General features: G+C 39.0%; 3 protein-coding genes across 7 annotated transcripts in view; 2 read left to right on the top strand and 1 right to left on the bottom strand.

Annotated features, from left to right (window-relative positions):
- The window catches only part of ppp1r16a (protein phosphatase 1, regulatory subunit 16A), a 40,609-nt gene extending 17,396 nt beyond the window's left edge, over positions 1 to 23,213 (top strand). For all 3 annotated transcript variants that reach the window (XM_027176893.2, XM_027176894.2, XM_027176895.2), the window contains exons 7-11: positions 185 to 310; positions 17,137 to 17,212; positions 17,525 to 17,654; positions 17,833 to 17,989; positions 19,033 to 23,213. In XM_027176893.2, coding sequence (XP_027032694.1) covers positions 185 to 310; positions 17,137 to 17,212; positions 17,525 to 17,654; positions 17,833 to 17,989; positions 19,033 to 19,506 — 963 coding nt within the window. In that variant the 3' untranslated portion in view covers positions 19,507 to 23,213. The remainder of the gene's footprint in view (positions 1 to 184; positions 311 to 17,136; positions 17,213 to 17,524; positions 17,655 to 17,832; positions 17,990 to 19,032) is intronic.
- On the bottom strand, positions 342 to 4,934 carry LOC113662177 (CD209 antigen-like protein C). Of its 3 annotated transcripts, XM_047817377.1 has the most exons (6): positions 3,769 to 4,934; positions 3,592 to 3,679; positions 2,206 to 2,465; positions 1,384 to 1,526; positions 1,190 to 1,296; positions 345 to 777 (listed from the first exon to the last, which is right to left on the bottom strand). In XM_047817377.1, the coding sequence occupies exons 2-6, from the start codon at positions 3,642 to 3,644 to the stop codon at positions 636 to 638; spliced, it is 705 nt and encodes a 234-aa protein (XP_047673333.1). In that variant the 5' UTR covers positions 3,645 to 3,679; positions 3,769 to 4,934; the 3' UTR covers positions 345 to 635. The 3 variants fall into 3 exon arrangements, with proteins under 3 accessions (XP_047673331.1, XP_047673332.1, XP_047673333.1); XM_047817376.1 differs by lacking the exons at positions 3,592 to 3,679; positions 3,769 to 4,934 and having other exon boundaries at positions 343 to 554; positions 634 to 777; positions 2,206 to 2,603; XM_047817375.1 differs by lacking the exons at positions 3,592 to 3,679; positions 3,769 to 4,934 and having other exon boundaries at positions 342 to 777; positions 2,206 to 2,603.
- LOC113662176 (early nodulin-20-like) lies at positions 20,639 to 23,213 on the top strand. The gene is made up of 2 exons (XM_047817379.1): positions 20,639 to 20,709; positions 20,746 to 23,213. Exons 1-2 carry the CDS (start codon positions 20,639 to 20,641, stop codon positions 21,152 to 21,154), a joined length of 480 nt encoding a protein of 159 aa, XP_047673335.1. The 3' UTR covers positions 21,155 to 23,213.
- Positions 23,214 to 26,133: the final 2,920 nt, after the last annotated feature.

Here is a 26,133-nt window from a genome sequence, read left to right as displayed (position 1 = left end):
AGCGAGAGAAAGAGATAATCAAGTATGAGAGAAAGAGAGAAAGAAAGAACCATGTAAGCAAAGAGACAGAGTGAGCATGAATAATGGAAACAGAGAAAGGTAGAGACAAGAGATGTGATGCACATTTTGTGTGTGTGTGTGTGTGTCTGTGTGTCTGTGTGTGTGTGCGCGTGTGCGTGTGTAGCTGCATGTAGCTGCAGCAAACGGCTACTTGTCAGTGGGAGAGTTGCTGCTGGAGCACAGAGCGTGTGTGGATGTGACCGATGCAGACGGATGGACACCGCTTCATGCCGCCTCCTGCTGGGGACAGGTGAGAAGTGCATTGTGTGAAATTATACAACGACAACACTTTCCAATTGACTGATCACTTTATTGCAAAGAAACACTGAACATGATGGAGAGATGAAAGGAAAATCTGTTTTTTTTATTTTATTTTTTTTTTTTGCTTTATATGGAATTTCACAAGCTTCTGTCTTTTAAAGATGCTGAGGTTCATATCTGAGATTTTTGTTTGCGAGATTTTGCATCTCTGTACACTTTGGTCTGCTGGCAGTCTGAGGACACAACACACAGACACTGGGTTACATTATTGCATTATCACTGAACAGTTTATCATATAACTTATCACCTTACCACTAAATCCCCTGTGGTTTCTCGCAGATCCACTTCCCTTTATTATTGCAGTCCACATCATTCCAACCTATTTTCTCTGAATAAGCCATAATTTCAGCACAGTCCTCATTATCGTAATTATTCGGTTCTCCCATCGACCAGTACCTGTAATCCAGAGATAGAAGCTGAAGACAGATCAGATTCAGATTTTTCATTTCAGATTCATTGCCTGCTTCATCATCTGATCCCTCGTCAACATACACAATATAGAAAATCTGAGACCTGCACACACTACATGTTGTTTTTTATCACTTGTGATCTGTTGCTTTGTGAACATGGCAGCATCCACATAGGCGCATCCCCAGAGATCCCAATTGAAGTGTACCTGATCTACAAACGCCAAAAATAAATGAGTAATAAATAAATATTCTTTATGAAAAAAAAAGAAATAGGAGTGAAAATGTGGAAGAAGTTTTAATTGGAAAGATGCAGGCAACACATTTTCTATTCTGCAAAAAGAAATGGACGTGCAGCAAAAAGAATCATGGTCTGAAATGAATAACTCTGAAGGCCTTACCCTTGGGTCAGTGCTGAACCGTCCACCCATTTCCAGGCCCCCTCTGAGGCTCTGTCATTTAAACCAATCCAAGCATTTTTTCTGTCCAGCTCCTTAATGATAAACTTCTGTTGAGATAAAAGCACAATATGAAAAGATGCAGTTAAAAAAAAACACAATTTGACTATCACTCTTTCTCTTTCATGCCATCTTGCCTGTTCCTCAGTGCTGCTGATGATCACAAGGTCAGCCCCTTTCTTTATGCAGTCCTCTCTGCTGTCAATCCAGCTCTTCTCCTCAGTAGAGAAAAAGTAATGACTGGAGCCAAAGTTGACCCATCCTACTCTGGGCTGTGCAGCTGATCACACAGGGAAACATGCATATGCCATACACATCGGTGATGCCTTTTCCACAAAAGGTTCAGCCACTTGCATACTAAGAGCGTTTTTAAAGACAGCAGTCTTGCTATGTGTTCAGAGTTTTAGTTCGTACCTGACTGCAGTCTTAAAAAAAAAAAAAGGAAGACATTGCTTTACCCAATGCACTCATACCAGCACCACACATACTGCCATGTCCCCAAAGAAATTATATCTTGTCAGTGGCAGTGGGGGAATCGACACTTACTTACAATAATTGAGTTTGACTGAAACTATTTTTCATTCAGCCACAATAGTGTTGCTCACTTGATAGAGGGCAGGTTCAAACTTAAAAATCCATCTAGAAGATTTCCATACTATTATTCATTATCTGCAAAATGTTAAAGCTGGCAATGGGAAACTCTGTCAAACTCTGATTCTTCTGTAAGTCTGCCAGATGGTCAAGAGTCGACCATGATCCTTTCAATCAATGCAATCCCACTGCTCCAGAATCCAGTGGCCACGTTTTCCACCAGTACAAAGATGCTTCTGAATTCATGCTCTTGTGGAGCTGCTAGACTATGAAAGTCAACCTGTGGAGCTACTGACAAACATTTTCTTATGCTGACATATACCTCAAGGCCATGTAGCATCTGTAGCTGATTTGACAGATTTGCTCACCTATAATTGTTAGCTGCTTCTGAAGTGCAACCTTCTCCTTCTGTAACTGGTCAATCTGTTTGGTCAGGTTGAGGCAACCAATCTGTTTTTTCAGGTTGCTGTGGGTAATCTGTAATTTTCCACTCAGGGCTTTGTAACGGATCTGTATCTGGGTGAGCTTTGTAGCGAGGAGTATGATGCCAACAGTCAGGAGAATGCACAGTAGGACCAAACCCACTGCAGCCACTCTGTTCAAACAGCGCTCTTTGTAGTCCAGCTTCCTGGGGTAAGGGGACACGGATGGAGTTTTCAGTTGATTTATATCACCTTTCTTGTACATACCCATCAACTGGCCTTTGCTATAGGCAAAATTTGATGGTAAGCAATTAACCGTTAATCAGATGCTAGGCACAATGTGTCCATTCCCCATCAGTTAGTTAAAAGACACCTTCGTATTCCTACCTGTTAAAAGGTTGGTGGATCATTCCTATCACTGCAACGGCACTGATATATGTGTATGTGTATGAGAATGGACCAGGAATATCTGTTCAGTTGTGATGAACAATTGGTCCAGTGAATCCTGTCTATTGAAGACTATAGATGGGGACTGACACATTGGGCCTCTATCATTTTTTTTTAATTTTATTTTTACTTTCTTATTTAGTGCCAAACCAAATGAAACATGTTGTGTTTTTTAATAACCGCCAATCAGCTGTGCTGAAAGTGCGTTCATACCATAAAAGGAAAAATCTTAGAGCTGAACAGAGGAAGCAAAGACAATGTTGAAAGAAAATGAGGCAAGTTATCTCAACTCACATCTACAGCAATAAAAATATAATTTATCAATTTAACTGCACCTGTTATTAAGACTTTCTTTGTACAGTAAAGCTGTGAATTGAGTATGTTCAAATGTTATGTCAAAAGACGTTGGGTAAAAATCCAAGCTACACTTTATCATATATTGAAGTCCAAATTAAATCATATATCTTAAAATAAATGATTGAGTTAAGTCAAATTACTTTGTAAAATCACAAGTTGTTAAAATAATGCGATCATATTTTGAAAAGACGCGTCACATTGAAAAAACTAATTTGTAAATCCATCCAAATAACAGTTAAAATTGTCAAAAGTCATCCTAAATTCAAAATAGTTACTAAAGCAATATAATATGTAGGACAGTATCTTGAAAATGGATGTTGTTAAGTTCAAAAGAGTTAAAGTCAAAATAACGTTTGAGAACTAAGATACAAAACAAAGACGTTTGCGCTCCATCTGATCCAGGGAATCTGTAAAAACTGAACAAATTGTCTCTTATTTTATGTGAATAGTTTCTTTCTATTTTCTGAGAGATCACAAAATATTTTGTGCCTGAAGTTGCAAAAAAGTGAGCGTTTTTATTGACTGTACCTGGGTTGTTGCTCCTGATGCTGTGAGCGCCAAGCATAGTTTCTCATCTCCATTTTGATCACTTTAGTAACTGTTTGTCCTGTCGGCTCTAGAAGCGTGGCAGGAGCAATAAAATTGATTAGTATTTACAACCATTTAAAATCTTACTAATTAATATAAAACAATTAACGCAGGAACCTTGGGATCAGTATGTCCTGTATTGCTTTCTGCAGAAAGATCTCGTATACACACAACTGAAAATACCCTGCATAAGAGCCCTGACCACAGTGGGGTTTATAGGGTGTGTGGTTGCAAAACACCTCATAAAATCATACAGTTTTCTAATCTTTCCGCTCTCAGGGTGAGACAGTTTAGAGCATGCAGATGCTGTTCACATCTGATGATAACCATAAAAAAAATAAAATGTAATGTAAATTAATGTAAATATTAGGCTTTTGGATCACAACCCCTGTGTGTTGTGACAGTTGTTCTTTTTTGAAAGCAAAGTGTGCTTTGCAACTGGAAGAAATGAAATGAAAGAAACTACTGTAGGCTTAACACACATTGCTTGCAGAGTTTAGCACTAATCATTGGAAAGAATATCCATTACATCCCTCTGTGTGTTTGAGTATATAAATATCACATGTATTCCACCGAATAGAAAAATTCCAGTGTTTTGTGAAGGTTTTGTGGCCAAAGTGTGTCTGTGGAAGTGATTCTGTATTAAGAAAAAAAAGGCATTTTCTCTGGAGGAGTTGCACCACTCAGGAGCCACAACCAGACATTTCCATCTGTTTTAGGAGAAGCTTAATATTAAGGACTGAGAAACAGGGACTCTGTGAAAGATACGAGGCATTGAAGATATGAAACTTGCATGTTCATGGAAACATTTGTTTATTTTGAGTTTATTAATTTGGTATAAAGGTTCAGTGTATATTTGTCTTGGCTGACTTTAGACGTTTGTCTATACATTTTAATATTGAATACAAAAAAAGAAAATTTATGTACTAATGAGCCCACCAAAATATTTTTTGCCATCATTTTGAAAGCTGTAAAAGACCAATTTGTAGTAGATTATGACATAAACAGATTTAAAAAGCCTACAACAAATATGCCACTGCTGGCACGCAGCTCCTGACTGCATTGCCAGTTATGTTATTACACCTCACAATAGACTAAGTCTAGCATTCATTCAAATCCAAGGCTCTGATTTCATTTACAAAATACTCCACGACATTGTCGTGCAAAGAAATAATGAATTACACTAAATTAGTAGCTAGTAATTGTTGACCATGAAATCTGGTTAACTTAGTTTGCCTTATTTAGAATCTTCAAGAAATATTTCAATATTTTAAAAAACAATACAAGCTAATGTCACTGATTTTTGTAACTATTGAAGCAGTGAAATAAAAAAAGGTACAGACACCAATATGTGAAGTCTCATTAAGATTATATTTATATATATATATATATATATATATATATATATATATATATATATATATATATATATATATATATATATATATATATGTATATATTTATATATTTGATACATTTTTTTTCTCATGCTTTGGGAAAAAATACTTACAGTGCATCCATAGACAGCTGTGATTACAGTACATTAGGTAAACAAAAGAAGCTAGCTAGCTAACAGCTCCTTAAAAAGGGTGTTGAATGTCAAAATCTGGCTAAAGTGCTACTTCTGGCCTCAGAGTAACACTTTATTACACTTTATTATTTATCTGCTTTATTACAGTTTTACATTCATGCAGTTTAGCAATCAGCCAATCATGTGGCTGCATCACAGTGGAGTGCATTAGCTCATGCAGATACAGGTCTTCAGAAGGTAGATGGACTGATTTGAATCTTTCAGAAATGGCTAATTTAGGATTTTCTCAAAGCAATGTGGGTACTCGTTGGGGTTGGGGTATATGGTTGGGGTACTCGAGGATACTCTTGTGAAGTTCATTGGAAATCACTTGCTGACTGATGCTAAGTTTAACCTGAAAAGAAATCATAGAGAAATGCAAAGTCAGAGTTATGTTATTACATCACTGAGGCTTTTATTCTTTTTATTCTTTTTCATCTTACCACAGTTAAGAGAACAACGGTTTCTCACAGATCCATCTCACTTTATCACTGCATGGCCTGTCGTTCCAGAACTCTTTACCTGGAAAACCCCAAATCTCAGCACAGTCCTCATTATCCACATTATTGGGTTCCCCCGGAGCCCAGAATCTGAAATCCAGAGACTTGGAATCAGTCTGATCTGAATTATTGACACACTTCTAGCAAATTAGCCAAGATGAATAATAAGATGAATGAAATAAAACTAGCAAACATACTAGTGTGTTCATTTACATAATTTACATAATCTCAGTAGTGAAGCTAGAATACATATGGTTTTTTGACCTGAAGTGTCATTAATTTGCTGCAGATGATTTAAGAATATATACAGTATCTCATAAGTGAATACACCCCTCATATTTTTGTAAATATTTCATTATAACTTTTTATGTGACAACACTAAAGAAATGACACTTTGCTACAATGTAAAGTAGTGAGTGTGAGTACACCCCTAAGTAAAAATGTCCATTTTGGGCCCAAAGTGTGCAATATTTTGTTTTGGCCACCAATATTTTCTAGCACTGCCTTAACCCTCTTTGGCATGGGGTTCACCAGAGCTTCACAGGTTGCCACTGGAGTCCTCTTCCACTGGAGCATGTTTGAGACCTTGTGCTCCTCCACCTTGCGTTTGAGGATGCCCCACAGACACTCAATAGGGTTTAAGGCCTGGAGACATGCTTGGCCAATCTGTCACCTTTACCCTCAACCTTTTTAGCAAGGCAGCGCTCCTCTTGGAGGTGTGTTTGGGATTGTTATCGTGTTGGAATTCTGCTTCAGTACGTCACAGTACACGTTGGCTTTCATGGTTCCCTCAATAAACTCCCACCACCATGCTTGACTGTAGGCAAGACACACTTCTCTGTGCACGCCTCATCTGGTAGCCACCATGCATGCTTGACCTCATCTGAACTAAATAAGTTTATCTTGGTCTTATCAGACCACAGAATATGGTTCCAGTTATCCATGTCCTTAGTCTTCTTGTCTGCCCGTGGTGGTTGATTAATGAACAGCAAGCATCATATTATTATTGCTTGAACTTATAAGAAAAATACACTTGTATATTAAATTATATCAATGAAAATAAATATAATAAATTTTATAGGAAATATGTTGCACAACTGCCTGCAACAGACAGGCAAGTTTAGCAGGCACCCTTTCCATTTTCCATTAAACATGTCGCTCATTTGGGTGCAAGGTTTACTGTTTGCATTGTGTTTCAAGAGTTCTAATTTAAGATTCACCTTAAAATATATTGCCTTTTCTTCTGAAAATAATTTAATTATGTTGGCTTTGTAGAAGCCAACATTCTGATTTCCGTTATGAGCTTATTATTATTATTATTATTATTATTATTATTATTATTATTATTATTATTATTTATTTAAAATTTATTTAAAAAAATTTCAAAAATGTATTTCAAAAATGCGGCCTAGGGCGTTCGAGCCACATGCACCAAATTCGCATATGTCGTAGACCCTGGTCTGAAGTTTGTTGCTTCTATTTTTCTAAGCGATCGGAATTCCGGCATTCCCGGTACGGAAGCTCAAAGTGGCCTTTTTCCCCATAGACTTCCATTATAAACTTTTGAGGTTTATAACTCGGCAAGTTTTCGAGCGATTTACACCGAACTCGGACAGGGTCTTTAGAACCTTACTCCGGACCAAATTTTGGTCACATGACGTCACATGAAAATTAAAAATTTGCACAACATGGACATGTGATATATCAAAACACTCAGCACAATGAGGGGAACTGCCCTACGGGTATTCTGGTCACGTCACATGACATCACGTGACGTCACATGTAGCCCCGCCCCCAAAACAAGCGAAATAAAAAATTTGCACAACATGGACGTGACATATCAAAACACTCAGCACATTGAGGGGAACTGCCCCATGGGTATTCTGGTCACGTCACATGACGTCACGTGAAAATTAAAAATTTGCACAACATGGACGTGACATATCAAAACATTCAGCACAATGAGGGGAACTGCCCCACAGGTATTCTGGTCACTTCACGTGACGTCACGTATAGCCCCACCCCCAAAACCAGTGAAATCAAAAATTTGCACAACATGGACATGTGACCTATCAAAACACTCAGCACAATGAGGGGAACTACCCCACGGGTATTCTGGTCACGTCACGTGACGTCACGTGATGTCACATATAGCCCCGCCCCAAAAACAAGCAAAATTAAAAATTTGCACAACATGAACATGTGACATGTCAAAACACTCAGCACAATGAGGAGAACTGCCCCACGGGTATTGTGGTCACGTCACGTGACGTCACGTGAGGTCACGTGTAGCTCCGCCCCCAAAACAAGTGAAATCAAAAATTTGCACAACATGGACATGTGACGTATCAAAACACTCAGCACATTGAGGGGAACTGCCTCACGGGTATTTGGATCACGTCACATGCTCATGTCCGCTCACCTCCAATAGTATTGGCACTCTAGCGGTCCAGTAGCTTTCACAATCTTTCTGTCCACCCGCCTCCAAAATGCACCGGCCTTTGCGAATACTTGCACCGTCAAAGCCAACATCAAAGTTTGTCACGACGAACTTTACAAATCTAGTTATTATTATTATTATTCTTAGACAAAAATTTATTTTAAAAAAATGCGGCCTAGGGCGTTCGAGCCACATGCACCAAATTCGGATATGTCGTAGACACTGGTCTGAAGTTTGTTGCTTCTATTTTTCTAAGCGATCGGAATTCCGGCATTCCCGGTACGGAAGCTGAAAGTGGCCTTTTTTCCCATAGACTTCCATTATAAACTTTTGAGGTTCATAACTCGGCAAGTTTTTGAGCGATTTACACCGAACTCGGACAGGTTCTTTAGGACCTTACTGCAGACAAAGTTTTTATTCCGGAGTTCCGACGGAACTTTCGGTTTTCCCGTAGTCGACGCTCGAACTTCCCATAGACTTGAATAGGGAATTCCGAAAAGTCCTCTAAGCTCTCACACACACAATACATCCAACATTAAGAATTGCATGTACTGTTCTATTCAGTATATTAAGTAGAATCCCATAATGATTGCAGTATTGACATGAAATGTCCAAACCCTCAGTAGCCACTTTTTGTCAAAAGTATTGGCACCCCACGGGTATTCAGGTGACGTCACTCGACACCACATGACGTCACGTGTAGCCCCGCCCCCAAAACCAGAGAAATCAAAAATTTGCACAACATGGACATGTGACATATCAAAACACTCAGCACAATGATGGGAACAGCCCCAGGGGTATTCTGGTCACGTCACGTGACGTCACGTGTAGCCACGCCCCCAAAAGTAGCGAAATCAAAAATTTGCACAAAATGGACGTGTGACATATCAAAACACTCGGCACATTGTGGGGAACTGCCCCATGGGTATTCTGGTCACGTCACGTGACGTCACGTGATGTCACATGTAGCCCCACCCCAAAAACAAGCAAAATTAAAAATTTGCACAACATGGACATGTGACACATCAAAAGACTCAGCACAATGAGGGGAACTACCTTGTGGGTATTCAGATCACGTCACATGCTCATGTCCACTCTCCTCCAAAAGTATTGGCACCCTAGTGGTCCAGTAGCTTTCACAATCTTTCTGTCCACCCGCCTCCAAAATGCAAGGGCCTTTTCGAATACTTGCATCGTCAAAGCCAACATCAAAGTTTGTCGCGACGAACTTTACAAATCTAGTTATTATTCTTAGACAAAAAATTATTTAAAAAAATGCGGCCCAGGGCGTTCGAGCCACATGCACCAAATTTGGATATGTCGTAGACCCTGGTCTGAAGTTTGTTGCTTCTATTTTTCTAAGTGATCGGAATTCTGGCATTCCCGGTACAGAAGCTCAAAATGGCCTTTTTTCCCATAGACTTCCATTATAAACTTTTGAGGTTTATAACTCGGCAAGTTTTCGAGCGATTTACACCGAACTCGGACAGGGTCTTTAGGACCTCACTCCGGACAAAGTTTTTATTCCGGAGTTCCGACGGAATTTTCGGTTTTCCCATAGTAGACGATCGAACATCCCATAGACTTGAATGGGGAATTCCGAAAAGTCCTCTAAGTCCTCACACACAATACATCCAACATTAAGAATTGCATGTACTGTTCTATGCAGTATAATATGTAGATACCCATAATGACTGCAGTATTGACATGAAATGTCCAAACCCTCAGTAGCCACTTTTTGCCAAAAGTATTGGCACCCCACCGGGTATTCGTCACGTGTAGCCCCGCCCCCAAAACAAGCGAAATCAAAAATTTGCACAACATGGACATGTGACATATCAAAACACTCAGCGCAATTAGGGGAACTGCCCCACGTGTATTCTGGTCACGTCACGTGACGTCACATGTAGCCCCGCCCCCAAAACCAGCGAAATCAAAATTTTGCACAACATGGACGTGTGTTATATCAAAACACTCAGCACAATGAGGGGAACTGCCCCACGGGTATTATGGTCATGTCACGTGACGTCACATGAAAATGAAAAATTTGCACAACATGGACGTGTGTTATATCAACACACTCAGCACAATGAGGGGAACTGCCCCACGGGTATTCCGGTCACGTCACGGATCGTTATCGGCCTATCGTTACATCCCTATTCGTGACCACCTTGCTGCATCTCAGTTTCAAGGTGTTGGCAATCTTCTTATAAGCCTGCAATATCTTAAATTAAGATTAATTAAATCAATTCTTTTTTTTTCAGATCCTCAGATTTTCAGAGTTATTTGTCATGAGTTGCCATGTTGAACTTCTAGTGACAAGTATGAGAGAGAGAGAGCAAAAACACCAAATTGAACACACCTGCTCCCCATTCACACCTGACGAGTCACATAACACCGGGGAGAGAAAATGGCTAATTGGGGCCAATTTGGACATTTTCACTTAGGGGTCTATTCACTTTTGAGGCCAGCCGTCTAGGCATTAATGGCTGGTTGTTGAGTTATTTTGAGGGAGCATCATGTTGTCACATAAACGGATATAATAAAATATTTTAAAAAATGTGAGGGGTGTACTCACTTCTGTGAGATACAACATATTTTTTGCAGTGTGTGTGACCTTAGTTTGTGTCATGTAGGATAATCCTGGATAAATAGGGAATGAACTTGAATGTCTTACGTAGTGTTCAATGGCGATCCATCCACCCACTTCCAGGTCCCCTCTTTGTTTCGGTCATTTAAACCAATCCAAGCCATATCGTTGGCCACCTTCTTAGTAAGGAAATCCTGTAATGATAAAAGTTAATAAAAAAATTCAGGCTTATTGTTTTTCTTTTCATTTCAAGCTCTCTAACCTGTTCCTCTTTGGTCTGGATGATCACAAGGTCTGCTTTTTTCGTTTTACAGTCCTGTCTGCTTTCAATCCATCGCTTCTCCTCAGTAGAGATGAAGTAAAGACTGGAACCGAAGTATTTCCACCCTTGATTGTTAGGTTCAGCTGGTAAGATAGAGAAAGGATACAGTATATTGTAGTTCTCATATTGTTTTTAAACAGACCCGCTCATTAAGGTGATAATTTTTTGTTGTTGTATTGTTTATTTTCCTGGATTTCCCCCATTTTAACCCAATTTGGACTCCTGTCAATTCCCAATGTTTGACCAAACTACCCAAAACCAGAGAGAGAGTGTGGTCCTCCCACTCGAATAGCAGGGCCATCATTGGCAGAGCCATTCTCAAGATTTAAACTTGCAATCTCCCCTGCCTACTATATTTTGTATGTGGCCCTAGTTCCCAAAATATTAACAAATTTGTTTGTTACATCACTGTGGCCCTAACCAGGTATTAGATGCATTTGCAGCTCTCTGGTATGCCCCAGTGTTATCAGGATTTTTTTGACTGACTAGATACACAAATGTAAAAATTGTCACATCCTACAAGTCTTTGCTAAGTCCTGCCAGGTCTTTGTCCACACCACTTGTACAGTAGATGCACATTCTTGTAAAACTCCAGCAGCACTCATTGTTACTTAGCTCTAGTAATTGTGCTTACCTATCTTTGCCAATATGTTCTGAATTTCATCTTTCTTCTTCTGCAACTCGTTTGTCATTCTGCTGTAGTTTGTCTGTAGTTTCTCCATTTCATTAGCCAATTCTGTACATTTTGCCTGGTCCTGTTCTCTCACCACGGTCAGGTTGTTGTATCTGGTCTGTAGCTGGTCTCTCTCGATTATCAGGTTGTTGTAACTGGTCTCTTTCAACTGTCAGGTTGTTGTACCTTGTATGTTGCTTTTCCTTCTCGACTGTCAGCTTGTTGCAGCTGGTCTGTAGCTGGTCTTTCTCGATTGTCAGGTTGTTGTAACTGGTCTGTAACTGGTCTTTCTTGACTCTCAGGTTGTTGTAGCTGGTCTGCAACAGGTCTTTCTCGACTGTCAGGTTGTTGTAACTGGTCTGTAGCTGGTCTTTTTTGACTCTCAGGTTGTTGTAGCTGGTCTGTAGCTGGCCTCTCTCGACTCTCAGGTTGTTGTAACTGGTTTGTAGCTGGTCTTTCTCGACTCTCAGGTTGTTGTAACTGGTCTGTAACCGGTCTTTCTCAACTGTCAAGTTGTGGTAGCTGGCTTGTAACTGGTCTATGTCTCTCTCCAGTGCACTGTAAAGTTGGTCCTTCTCAGTAGTCAGGTTTGCATAGCTGGTCTGGAGTTGGTCTTTCTCAAGAATCAGGTTTCTGTAACGAGTTTGTAAATCAGTGTTTTTTGAAGCCAGTTTGTTGAACTTGACTGACAGCACTGAGACACCAGAAATCAGGAGAACACACAGCAGGGTCAAACACACTGCAGCAAGTCTGTAATATCTGCTCCCTGAAGTATTACCTTAGAAACAAGAACAGGATACAAAGGAAAACACTTTGTAAGGTCACCTACCTTACTCATCTACAGGTACTTGTTTTTTGGTTTTTGGCTCTGTTTCTGATATGATGATATGCATCTCAAAATATATAGTTTAATGTGATTCAGATAAATTATCTTGTGTTATACCAAGGTCCTGACAGTGAGTACTCCTTCCAGAAATGTTCAATAAACAGGACAAGTTCACTCTTTCATAAAAGAGTGAATTTGTTAAGTTAAAAAAACACACTGTAATCTGTATTAGACTATTTACAGAAACATTAACACATTAGAGTGAGCAAATTAATAATAAACATGGGATAAATAAATCACTGATTCTTGAGATAAGGGACAAAACATGTCCCCCATCAAAATGTTAAAATTTGCCTTAAAAAACAATAAATTGTTTCATTTAAAAAAGCTTTAAAAGTTGGATATGAAAGACTTGTGTATGTTTAGACCCTTAGTTTTGTATATATTTGTTATTTCATAGTAATTTTATAAAATACTGGCACTGTACTATGAAAACCCATGCAAATGAACTCATCCTCTGTAGAGGTCACAGTATCAAACTGCAAAAAAAATGCCCAAATATGAATATGTGGTTGATTGCATGGCTTAATAAAATATCACAAAATACTTAAAGTGAACATTACATTATTTTATACATTAACAACAGCCTTTCAAAATCTGTCATCAATTCATGTCAACTCCGTCAGATATTTTTCAAATTCGAAATAAATCAGGCATATTTGTGTCAGCTTTAACCCTGAGGACCCCTTTTGAATTTTGTCTGTTGATGGATGCAGCAGTCCAACACATGGCCTCGTAAGTTTTACATTTTTGTAAATATCCAGAAAACAAGTTGAAATCCCTGTGGTCACAGCTTTTGTGTGTCAACACTGTCTTCAAAGTAGGGATGATTTTTAATCAAGAATTTTGAAATAAAAGTTGGAATTTTGGTTTAATTTAGTGGCAGCTGGCCATTGAGGAAGATCAAAATGGCTACCATTTATTAGACCTGATTAAGTTGAAAAAACATGTTTTGTCAACTCCGTTAGACGTCAACTCTGTCAGATATTCTGTCTGACGGTGTTGACATGTAAGCTGACGGAATGGAAAAGTGCTCCCAAATACTTAAGTAATGTACACTGCTGTTCAAAGGTTTAGGGTCACTGGACTAAAATGTTAACTATGATCTTAAACATCATTTAATCGTAAGGTGTATGGTTAAATGCTTGAAATTACTTTTGTAGACAAAAATATACCTGTTCCAAACAGATTAATTTCTGTTATTAGAAAACAAAAACTTTATTTTAAACTTTATTTTTTGAAATAGATGACTTCTATAATAGCCCAGATTAAATATGAACTCCTTCTATACTCTTTAAAATTCATCCTAAATTGAAAATTTAAGAAGCTTTTTGAAAAAATGACGTGTACAGTTTTGCAATTTCTGGGCAAAGGGTGACTGCACTTCAGATGATAAAATATAACAGAGTTTTGATTTATTGGTCATGTTGATGTAGGAGATGGAAGACAAGTTGGGAGAAGCAGGGGATTCGGTCGATGAAATCGAAGAGGAGCCATTGAAAGGTTCTGAGGGTGCTATTGTTGATAGAACTATCAACAGTATTGAGACAGGGGATTGGCTGGCAGTGGTGTATGATGATCACTGGTGGTTAGGAAAGTCCATTGATGTAGATATTGAACACCAAAACGTGAAAGTTGAGTTTATGCATCCTTGTGGCCCTACTGGCAATTTTCACCCAAAACATGGGAGGAGGGATGTCTGTTTTTGTCCATTGAAAGATGTCCTTTTGAAACTGACAGGGACAGCTTGTCCCCTCCAAGCAAGCCAGACCAGGGAGCTTTATGCCATAGCCCCTGATGTTATGGACTTCATCGAGTGTAAACATGTTCAACACCTCTTATCCAATGCCCAAGTCATCTAATGCTTGGCTCTACACAGAAGGCAGTAATAACAGGATAAAACTCTATATATTTACTTACTTGTTGAGAGAATTTGAAGTAAATCATATAACATACCTGTCTGAATCCCTGTGTTTAAAGTATAGATGGAATTACAACAGACATTTCAATCAATTTAGATTTACAGAAACATTGAGTCTGATTGTTCACTTTTTTTTATTTTTTTCAGTGAGCCTTTGGAAGTAGTCAGGAAATGCATGGGTAGAATTCTGGATCCTGTTACACTTCAACATTTGTACACTATTAAGACCATTACATACTTTTCTTAGTTAGATCTCAGCTTATTGTGTCCTCTTTCAAATCAGCTGTTAGATTTACAGTTTAGTTTGAATATAGATGAGCAATAGAGGAGCTCCAGATACATTTGCCTTTTTTTCTTTTGATTCCAGGAACATTTTCATGTGTACCTTAAAGATCCTGTCACCAGGTACTCTTTGTTTGAAGTTTGATACCCTTTCCCTTGATACTCTCTCTATTTTCCATGTTAAAATTAGGTAAATATCTTTAATCAGTTTAATTCTCGGATTAGGTTGTCACCACCGTCAATTGTGTGTCAAAACCGTAAGATGGAGACTTTTTTATTTTTATAAAAAAATGTATGTTTCTTTTGTTCAATTGAGGGTGTTCATACATTAAAACACCAACTCATCTACATGCACCAGTGTCTTGTGTGCACAAAACCATTGCTTGTATATATTAAAAATGAAAAATTTAGTAAACTAAATGAAGGTAATTTAAGACGGCTGATTCCAAAACAATGTAAAATAATATTAAAAGTGTATACAATACAATTTATCACTTAACCTTGCTAAGGCACACCATTTCTACACTCTTAAAGACTTTAGTGTTGTTGGATTGATCAAACACACACACAAAAAACATTTTCATGTGTCACACGGAGTTGATGCCAACTTACTAAGCGAGTAAATGTACATTTTTATAAAATGTAGTGGTCGAATAAAAAACCTGTTCCTTTTCATGGTATGATAGATGAGACCTGTGTTTATGAAGATATCGAGTTCAAATGAATGTAGGCTCGATTTTTTTTTGTTCGTCAATTTTCAGAAGTACTTTTGTCGCTTATCTCAAGAATCAGTGAAATATAATAAATAAAACATTTCAACCTTTTTACCAGTCAGATTTGAGAATTCAGCATCAAGTGTATATAAGGGAATAATGTAACAGCATTTTCGAAGATCATTTCCAAAATATGCAAAAACAATTTGTCACATTATGTTCGTGTTAATCTCCATAAAGATTTTTGCTGTGTGTTAGCTGTATTATACGAGACTTTCCCCTTGTCTCTGTTGGTACCCTACCTGATTTGATGCTCCTGATGCTCTCATTGGCCAGGTCATTTTCATTCTGGTAATCTGTCTCTTCACAAGTATCGAACCTGTTATATGAAACCATATTGAAATTTTTAACTACAGCCTGTCTCATCTCCATTCTGCTTTTTGGTGCTGCGCTTATGCTGTTGTACCTTCTCAGGCGTTGCACAAGATTAAATACCAGGGAATCAATGTGTATTTAGTAGTTTTATATGAATAACTCTAAATGCGGAAGTCAAGCTGTGAGTACCTTCAAAAATGATGAATTTGCTCAAATCAAAGTTGATGTGAAACCTGTGATTCCAAATTAAACTTCTCCTTAGGTCTGATGTCATTTTGTCTGATGTCTTTTTTGGTACAATTGTTTTGGTTAAAAATAGAAAAGACCAGTTAGATTTATTGGTACCAGTTGTATAATCCAGACATTTTGCTGAATCTCTAGTCGTCCTCTCCTTCTCGATCACCCACTTTTGTTTTGACACTTTTTAAAAAAAAAAAAAAAAACACATTTCATTAAAGCTTATTCGCACAGTGCTCGTTCCCACCTATTCTTTGTATTTGTAAACCCCTGAATCGAGATGATAAAGATTGAAAGAACAGAAGAAGGAAACTAGTAGGTAAGACCAAGAAAGGAGAGAACAGGAAGTGGCAAAAAATAAAGAAAGCCTGTGTAAATGTGTAAGGGACTGGAAGAAAAGCTGCTGATTTGGTCAGATGCTGTAACGTGTGTTATGTCATCAGGTAACGGGTGAAATTCAGAAATTAAGGAAGAAAGAAGAAAGGAAAGAACCAAATTAATTGTAGGGAGAATGCTTGTTAGCATGTAAAAATGAGACGTGTGGGTGGGTCGGGGGGGGGGGGAGGGAATATTTTATTCTGCCAAACATCTTGCAAAAGGAGAAGAGGGGAGGAAAAAGAAGAAACAGGAAGGTCTTCTGGTACAGTCATTACTCCTGTTAAATGGTAATTATGGAGTAACCAGTAATAAAGCAGAGGTACTAGAGCCACCGCGATGTTGATTATTTTCCTGTAACAGCATATCCTTACGTTTTATTTACATTTTTTGATGCATTTTGCCAATTTTTTTTTTTTTTTGCCCATTTTCTCCTACATTTAATGTCCGTGTTCATACCATCAGAGCTACTGTTATAGACACCTTCTAACCAATCGGTATAGAGAATTGATCAGCTCTGTGTTTTAGTTAATGATTGGTGTGCAGCATTAAATGACCTGATGTGTGTGTTTCTCATTATGACATGTTTGTCTTGTTTCAGCTGCAAATGGTTGAGCTGTTGGTGGCTCACGGCGCTGATCTAAACGCCAAGTCTCTCCTGGATGAGACTCCTCTAGGTGAGTAAGACATTGTTCTGTTAATGTTATGTTATGTTGAATAAATCATTTTTCGGGCCAAATCACACAGGGATCTGTGGTCAAGTCATGATTAGGTTCTATATTAATGCACAATTTAGGATTGAAAATGTGTTTCCTATGTATTTGGATTAACTTCCTGATAACTTCCTGCGCCATAAAGGAAATTATAGCTCACAGTATACTCAAACTAAGCGCACACACAAGACACACAGTATTGCACTACATAGCCTCTCCTCTTCATGTTTATACAAAGTGTGCAGTGTTAGGCAGAATCTTTGTGTGTGTGTGCAGATGTGTGTGTGGATGAGGAGGTGAGGGCAAAGCTGTTGGAGCTAAAACACAAACATGAGGCCATCATGAAGAACCAGGACAAACACAAAGGCTCACTGCAGAGACGAGCATCCAGCGCCAGCAGCCGAGGGTCAGTGTGCGAATGAGTGTGTGATAGAAAGAGAGAGTGAGACCGTGTATGTGAGTGAGAGAATATTTTTGTTTATGAACACAGTGAAGATTCTGCACTGAAATGTGTGTGTGTGTGTGTGTGTGTGTGTGTGTGTGTGTGTGTGTGTGTGTGTGTGTGTGTGTGTGTGTGTGAGCAGTAAGGTGGTGAGGAGAACGAGTGTGAATGAGCGTAGTAGTTTGTACAGGCGAGAGCACCATAAGGAGGCCATGGTATGGCAGGACAGAGGGAGACAGGACAGACAGACTGAGGATGAGGACGAAGACAGACAGACGGATGCCGAGCTCAAACACATGGTGAGAAAACATAGATACACAAAACACATTTAAGTGTACTTAAATACATGCACAAGTTCAAACCCAGCACCCCAGCACAAATCCAGTCCCTCCAGGATTACACCATTTTGCAACCACAGAAATGAACTCAAAATAAAAAAAACACCTCATTTTCCACATTCGGCCAAATCCCTCTTCCATTCAGGGACTTTCTCTGAGAGCTGTGTTCATGTGTCTCACTGGGAGGAGTTTAAATGAAGAATCCTGTGCTTTCACCAATTCTAATGATGTTTAAAACAACAACAAAACACAAAGAAGTCTTTGACTCAGGGGAGAATGTAGATTGAAATAGAACAAGCTCCATAACAAAAAACCATCTATCATTTTTGCACTGTACATGTACAGGACTATTCAAAGAAATCTACAAAGTACAGGGAATTAGGATGTCAGTGGTGGTGGTGTTATTACTGTAAGGTGGAGTTTGTGGTCCATTTTTCCTACAACTGACTCTGATCTTTATTCTGATGCCACTTGCATTTGAAGAGACTGCATCATGAGTCAGTCAGTGGAATCATGATTATTTCAGTACGAGTTTACTGACCCCATGAACCCATGATGTGGTTGGGTCTCGTCTCATTCAGGTCACGTGCACTGACTGAAGATTTTGGGGCATAACTCCCATACCATTTGTAAGGTGGATGATGAGTGAAGATTAAATTGTCTCAGAAAATGTATCATTTAATCATATCATATGTCTTTGTATATTTGCATCTAAATGTAATTCTTGATGTAGAATCTGAACCAACAAAGTTTCATCTTCATAGCAAGTCTCTGGTGTGTGTTAAGGGAACGGTGTTTAAAAAGGGGGTGTGGCCATGACATTATGCTAATTAGGCAGCCGACTGCTTGTGTCATTATGATGATGTCAGAGATGATTAGTTTTGTCAGTATGGTGATCTGTAAGACAACAGGAGTGTCAAACCTTAAAGAAATTAAGTACACAATGATGAGGCTTGGTATTTAAGATTGTCTTTAACACGATTTGATGTTCCCTCTCGTTATAGACGACAGCCTCTAGAGTCCAGGACGCCCATTCACACTATCCTGATAATGACAGAGGATTAGAAAATGGAGACCGCGACTCTATCATAGGAAATGGCAGCACCCTTGTTGCATCTTCATCCTCTGTTCCTGGAGAGCTGCGTGGCGGTGGACGCAGGGAGCGCAGCGCTTCCTATCAGCTAAGTCCGGCGCTGCCGAACGCTGACCCTGGGGACACGGATACCATGACGCGGGACAAATCACATCAGACGCTAGCTGAGCTGAAACGCCAGAGAGCTGCTGCAAAGCTTCAGAAACGACAGGCTCCTGCCCCGCCGCTACTTTCTCCCACACAGGAAGAGGCGGGGCCTGCCGAACAGGTGACGCAGCCAGTATACTTCACACCTGCGAGTGGAGATCCACCTCTACTGAAGCTAAAGGCACCAGAGGAAGAGGAGCCGGCCAATCACAAAGAGCCGTGCTGTGGACTTATGTAGAAGGATAAACACACACGCATGCACAATGCTCAGAACAGAAGCATTGTTAAGAACAGTTCATTACAAGCTAAGCTGCAGACTCGTACAGGGAGAGCGCACACACACACACACACACACACACAGCTCTACTGGCAAGCACAGAGTGCAGAATTCCTCAAACGTTTCAGCAATAAACCGTGCTGTTCTGTTTTTTTTTTTATTTAACTTTTACAGAATTTTATGCGGGCCGTCACTGTAAGGCAATTTCATATCCTGCGCTCGTTATCATAACTTCCTGTTGTATTTTTGTTTACTTCACCACACTTTCCTGTCAGAGAAGAGAGAAGACCGAGCTCCAGCACTTTATTACTGACATCTCGACATTCCATGAACATTCCATGAACATTCCATGAACATTCCATGAACATTCCATGAACACCTGCATTCGAGTCAATAGTCTTATTAATGATATGTCCTAATGGCTCCCTAGTGCACTTCACAGGGTACAGAAGCCGTTATTCTTCTTATAATACCATATACTGTGTAGGGTGTTAAGAGCTAAATCCAATATGGTTCCCTAATATACATATAGTGCGACGTGTAGGGCGCAGAATCCAGTGTCGAACCTTACCTTACAAAAGGGATAGGGAGAGGAATTCTCATATTCTTCCGTATTGGATAACTTGTGCACTACATAGGGTGCAGAGTCTGTTAGTTCATGCCCTATCGAGTGCACTTTCATATTTTTAGCTGAATTGTTCAACCATTGGCAGTTAAATTATGAAAGAAATTCTCTCTTTTCTTAAGAGATTTATGTATAGAGAAGTATAAAAGATGAAGATTGAGGAATGAAGCTGAAACCTAAAACGTGTATTTTGAAGACTAGAACAAATCTATTGCTCAGGCTTTTACTGCACAAAGAAGCCACCAGGATGGCGGCAAATATTTAAGACGAATTAGTCGAAAATATTTTTGTAGATATTATTTTTAGATGGCAAAACCTTTTTTAGCTTCATTTCGTTACCGGTGGAAAGACCAGCGGACTTCCTGGAGTCAGTTTAGGGAGTGAGAACTTTTCCCCCCAGTGTACAAACACAGCTAGTTTCTGTAAGCAGGATGTTTAGTCATGTGCTGATTATTGCATTTTCTTATCATGTTATTTAGAAGTGGAAACTCCAGAACTTTAATTCTGTCAAACACAACCACACCCATTCAGCGCTCTAGATCCAGCCCATTACCCATGCCCACTCAGCGCTCTAGATCCAGCCCATTACCCATGCCCACTCAGCGCTCTAGATCCAGCCCATTACCCATGCCCACTCAGCGCTCTAGATCCAGCCCATTACCCATGCCCACTCAGTTCTCTAGATCCAGCCCATTACCCATGCCCACTCAGCGCTCTAGATCCAGCCCATTACCCATGCCCACTCAGTGCTCTAGATCAAGCTCCTTACCCACGCCCACTCAGCTCTCTAGAGTCAGCCCCTTAACCACGCCCACTCAGCTCTCTAGATCAAGCCCCTTACCCACACCCAGTCAAGGGTCTGGATCCAGCCCCAATACAAGCCCACTCAGCTCTCTAGACCCAGCACATTACCCATGCCCACTCAGCGCTCTAGATCAAGCCCCTTACCCTTGCCCACTCAGCTCTCTGGAGCCGGTCCTATAGACCCACCCTCTTGAAACTAGTCCCTTAGCCTTGTTCACTTGGCTCTCTGAAGCTGGCCCTTTGCTCCCCACTCAGTCAACTTTTCCCACCTTTCAACTCTCTAAACTTATCCACTTGGCCCCAAAAATTTTATCCCCCAGGTTATAATTGTGTGTTTTGTGAGAAATGAAGCCAATGACCTAAATTGTGATTATAATTAAAGTTTATATCTGTGATCGGAATGGTATAATCAACCACTTTCTGATGGCTTGATGGGGAATTGTGATACTCGGCACATGTATAAAGAATCTCCTGATATTACACTCTTGTGCAACTTCTAAAGCAATAATACACCTGGTTTGGTGAAAGTATATTTTGTTATAAAGTCTGATTGGAAGACACACACTGACGCTGGTCCTGAAACCGTAAGTCATTTTAGCCTGCACAGAGCTGTAAAAAGTACAGATGTATCTTCCGGAAAAGTATGTGAAGGATTCAGGCCAAAATTAGATTATATGACTTCATATGCATTAGTAATGTTTCGAAAAATATTCCATGTTGTTGATGGTGTTATTGCAGCTGCAGACACGGCTTCCTGTCACATGAAAACAGTTTTGGATAATGAAACAAATTTGTATTTTTGTAACACATTATTTCTAACATTATATACATATTCTATATTTTCATCCAGCTTCTTCTGCTTATCGTGTTAATGATGTAATAAGGACATTTTCCTTGTCTTGAAACTAAGAATAATCCTGCTTAACAATCCAAGTTATTCTCTCAAAAGAGAACTGCTCTTCTGTGCAGGAAGGATGTTGATTGGTCATGAAGGATTACTGCATTACTAGCTAAACAAAAAAATAAAACAATCATGCATTATGTGATTGATTCGAGACGCGTCCAGCACGAACACCGTCAGCATGAAAACATGTCGAGATTTGATGCTACCTTGTGATTAAGAATCCCGGCCCTTCAATCCGCATGTGATTTTAAAAAACAAAAACAAAAAAAATACGTCGGTGCCTGATGATCCTCTCTCATAGCTACAGCGAGACCATTAGTCACTCTGTTTTTCTCAAAATCATTTCTGCTACAATCCATGAATTTAAAAAAAAAAACCCGGACCTGGAAGATTATATATCTATATATTTGAAAGAAAAAAAAATTATAGCTTTATTTATTTATTTATTTGATGAAGCACTGGACCATAAGAAGGAAGTGCGAGTCTGAACTTTTCTTTTTTTCTTCTTTTTTTAAAAAAAAAAAAAAAAAAACACACACAAGCAGCCTGCTGCCTTTAACTGCTGTGTTTTTTTTATGTTCTGACTCAAACACAACCTAAAATCCTATATTTTGATAGGGAGTCGACGTTTTCTGTATCGCTGTAGATTTAAAAAAAAAGAAAAGAAAGAAAAGATTTATATAGAAGCTATTTTCATGGTGTCTTTTCACGGTTGAAGATGATGTACTTTCATAATCTTATTTAAAAAAAACGAGTCTAAACTGACAGTCTCTTCTGTCTGACATTTTTGTTGCACAAAAAAAGTTCCGTTTAAATCGAGCTTAAATAAAAGGACCTAAAACTGTCAATTTGTTCGTTTCTTTGACTCAGTATTTAATTTTCATGTTAAAGTTCTCACTTTTTATTGTTATTTGTGATTATTTTTATTTTTTATTTTTATTTTTTTGTAAAAAAATGATAGCAGAATATTAAGTCCCCTAGATGCTAAAAAACAACACATGGATACAGATTAGCTTTATGTTGTATAACTGACCTTATGGCACGTGCCTATTGTATTCTGTCAAGCCGTTCTGGCATTCCGTCATTCATTCTTTCTTTCTTTCTTTCTTTTTTTTAACGATTAAAATTGTCTTTATTTGACATAAGAAATAAGAGTGTGTAAAAAGTTTGTGTGTGTGTGGAAAAGTGCTTCAGTTGTCCTTAAGAATGAAGTAAAATGACACCCCTTTGTTTTTGGTTGTTAAAAAAAAAAGCAGCAACAGCACCAGGATCTCCACATTGATGAAGATTCTAAACATATGAAAAAAAATAAAAAATAAAAATTGCTCTAAAAGACTGAGTGAGTTAGTGATTTTTTTCCACTGATATTTAAATCCTGTATTTTCTTTTATTCAATATCTAATTTCCGTCACTTTTTAGTTGCAATTTATTTAAAAGCATATTTAGCAATTGTTGTTTTTTTTCCCGAGACTCCGATGAGCACATACACAGTCTCAGTCTCTCTCTCTCTCTCTCTCTCTCTCTCTTTCTCTCTCTCTCTCTCTCTCTCTCTCTCTCTCACTCACACACACACACACACACACACACACACACATTCACTTGCTCTCTTTCTCACGCACACACACTCTCTCAGATTTGCACATGGCTCTGTCCTCAGCTCCTCACCGTTGCTCTGACCTTGGACCCTAAAATGGTTTTGAGGGGTTTGAGGTGGGAGGAGCATTCAATGGCTTTCTGCACTCTTTGAGGTCACAGAGGTCAAATGTCATTCCACCCAGCTGAAGGTGGTGTCTGTTCCTCGGACAGGGACTGTCTTTGACTTTGTGTGACTTTCAGTGTGTTCATCACAGAGTGTAGTGTGAGTATGTGATCATTAACACCGGGCTAATGGGTTTGTGTGTGAACCAGTTTCTGACACTACGCATGTTCAGATCTAGTTCTTTGTCTAATTAGCATTAGCATTATTTAACAAAAAGGTTTGTGTGAATGTTTTGGTTATTTCTGTGTGTTGCAGTTTGTTTAAAAGGAACTTTTAACTATACAGGAGTTTTAGCTCCACACTGCTTTTGACCTTCTTGACTTTCCTTTCTTTCTTCTGTCCTCACTTCCTTCATAAACACCATGTTTGGTCGTCATATCCTGTGCATGGCTGGTGTAATTCTGTATATTATCTACATTTCTGTGTTTCCGTTTTGAACTGGTTTAAGTTTCAGTATATGTTTTTCAGTCAGGTCCTGATCCTCCTGGAGTCTCCTGCTAGAGAAGCTTCAGGTTTCTGAATTAAATTAAATACTTCTGATTATGGCTCATCAGTCCAGAGCATCTGCTGCCTTTTTCTGTAGCGCAGTTCCTATATTTTTGTGCATAGTTGAGCCTCGTATCTTTGTTTCCAAATCAGAGATGTGGCTTTTTGGCCTCAATTCTTTCATGAACGTCACTTCTGGCCAGACGTCTCCAGACAGTAGATGTGTGTACCTGGCTCCCACTGGTTTCTGCCAGTTCTTTGCTGATGGTGCTGCAGGACAGGGCAGGACTTGGCCCACCAACATTGCCATTTATTTTGTGTTTCTTCACAACATCTTGAAGTGCACACGTTACAACCCTAGTCTGCTTTTAAATATCTGCCTTTAAGGTCTCCCTTGCTATTATTGTAGAACTACTTTGTGTCTTGTTGATGTGCTCAGGCTTGCCATTTGAGCCTGTGACATGAAACCATCTTCCACCACCTCACCTTAGTAGCAGAGTTCAGCTCTTTTGCAAGGTTTAAGCTCCTTCACAGCTGTTCCTGTTTCAGATAATGACTCTGTTTCAAGCTACATATTGAAATTGATGAGCATTAGGACCTGCAACTGTACAAAGTGTGCAAGATGCTGGTTTTATATTGATTTCAATATTGAATCCAATTATTAAAATATATATTTTTGAAACCATCCTTCAAAAATAAATGTTACAGCAATTACTACAGAATAGAACAAAACCTGAATAATTTACTTTTGTTTTTTTCTCACACAAATTTGCAAGATTTATTTGACATCTGAACTATTTCCAGGATTGTGTCTTTGCCCCAAGTCTACTAACAACGAAGCTCTGGATTTAGGGGTTTCTGTAAGAACTAAAACAAATCTCAGACTTCTCTTATAGTAAAATAATCAGTGCCAGTGCTGTGGTGCAGCCCACTGCAACGTCGTTTCCTTCCAGGACTCATGATTTTTCTGTCTTGAAGTAAAAGTACATGCTTCGGCATTATTCAGCATTAACATTATCTTGAGATGTACAGCCTCATGACTCAACATTCGACTGTTAAAGCACATGCTAACAGTTCGTACAGTCTGGAAACTCTAGTGGTTTCAGTTGTTCCTGAAGAAGCTTCAGCTGGTCAGAGTGTGTTCTTGCAGGATTGGTGTGTGATTTCTTTGAATATGTGCGATCGTAGAAACTCTATACTCTACCCTGGAAGTGTACGGTGTGTGCTGGCTAGTTTTAAAACTATCCAGACCAGCATGTGCTTCCACTCGCTGCCAAACATCACGGAAGCTCATGGAAGCATGGCTTCGGGAGTCTTGGACATGTCTGAGCTTTTCCTGGTATTTTTTTTTCTTGACTTTTTACAAATACCACGCCTTTTTCAAGTGTGTGCTGTGCTTCACAACTCCTCATGTTAAAGATGCTCTCACAAAGCAAATGTCGTTCCACTCCGGTATTGTTTTGATAGTCTTTTTGGTCGGAAAGGTGTTTCTATAAGCTATTTCTATGGACCCATGTAGTAAAATGTGAAAATGAAGCGCCCGTGTTACAAAAGCAGGCTGAGCGACCCGTACACACACCCACACACTTGTATTAGGATTTATGTCTAAATTGAGCTGGTTGAAGTACAGAGCACTCAGATTAATGACAATGATCAATCAGAATCAGAATCAGCTTTATTGCCAGGCATGTTTTCACATGCGAGGAATTTGTTTTAGTGCCAGAAGCTCCACAGTCTAACAGAATGACATATACAGTATAGACGAAATTGTATGTACACATTTACAGATGTGAAATGTGCAGTTGAAATATACATATGAAATGTACATATACAAATATAGACAATTTGTATGTACAAATTTGCAAGTGTGAGAAATGTGCAATTGAGGTATACAGTATATACAATTTGTATGTGCAATTGTGAAATGTGCAATTGAAGTAAACAGTAAACATTTAGACAATATGTATGTATGTATGTACAGATGTGCAAGTATGAAATGTGCAATTGAGG

Source organism: Tachysurus fulvidraco, chromosome 8, assembly GCF_022655615.1.
Source record: "Tachysurus fulvidraco isolate hzauxx_2018 chromosome 8, HZAU_PFXX_2.0, whole genome shotgun sequence".
Taxonomy (NCBI): domain Eukaryota; kingdom Metazoa; phylum Chordata; class Actinopteri; order Siluriformes; family Bagridae; genus Tachysurus; species Tachysurus fulvidraco.
The sequence above is the reverse complement of the archived record's forward strand: the minus strand, read 5'-3'. Positions and strand labels throughout refer to the sequence as shown.

Bases quoted from the DNA above. Each gene is read 5' to 3' on its own strand.
- LOC113662177 (XM_047817375.1), bottom strand. From the start codon at position 2,530: ATGGGTATGTACAAGAAAGGTGATATAAATCAACTGAAAACTCCATCC. The intron at 1,527-2,205 runs GTGAGCAAATCT...CTGTGTGATCAG, and splicing joins GAAGCAGCTAACAATTATAG to CTGCACAGCCCAGAGTAGGA. The intron at 778-1,189 runs GTAAGGCCTTCA...TCTGGATTACAG, and splicing joins GGTTCAGCACTGACCCAAGG to GTACTGGTCGATGGGAGAAC.
- LOC113662176 (XM_047817379.1), top strand. From the start codon at position 20,639: ATGTTATTTAGAAGTGGAAACTCCAGAACTTTAATTCTGTCAAACACA. The intron at 20,710-20,745 runs ATCCAGCCCATT...TCAGCGCTCTAG, and splicing joins ACACCCATTCAGCGCTCTAG to ATCCAGCCCATTACCCATGC.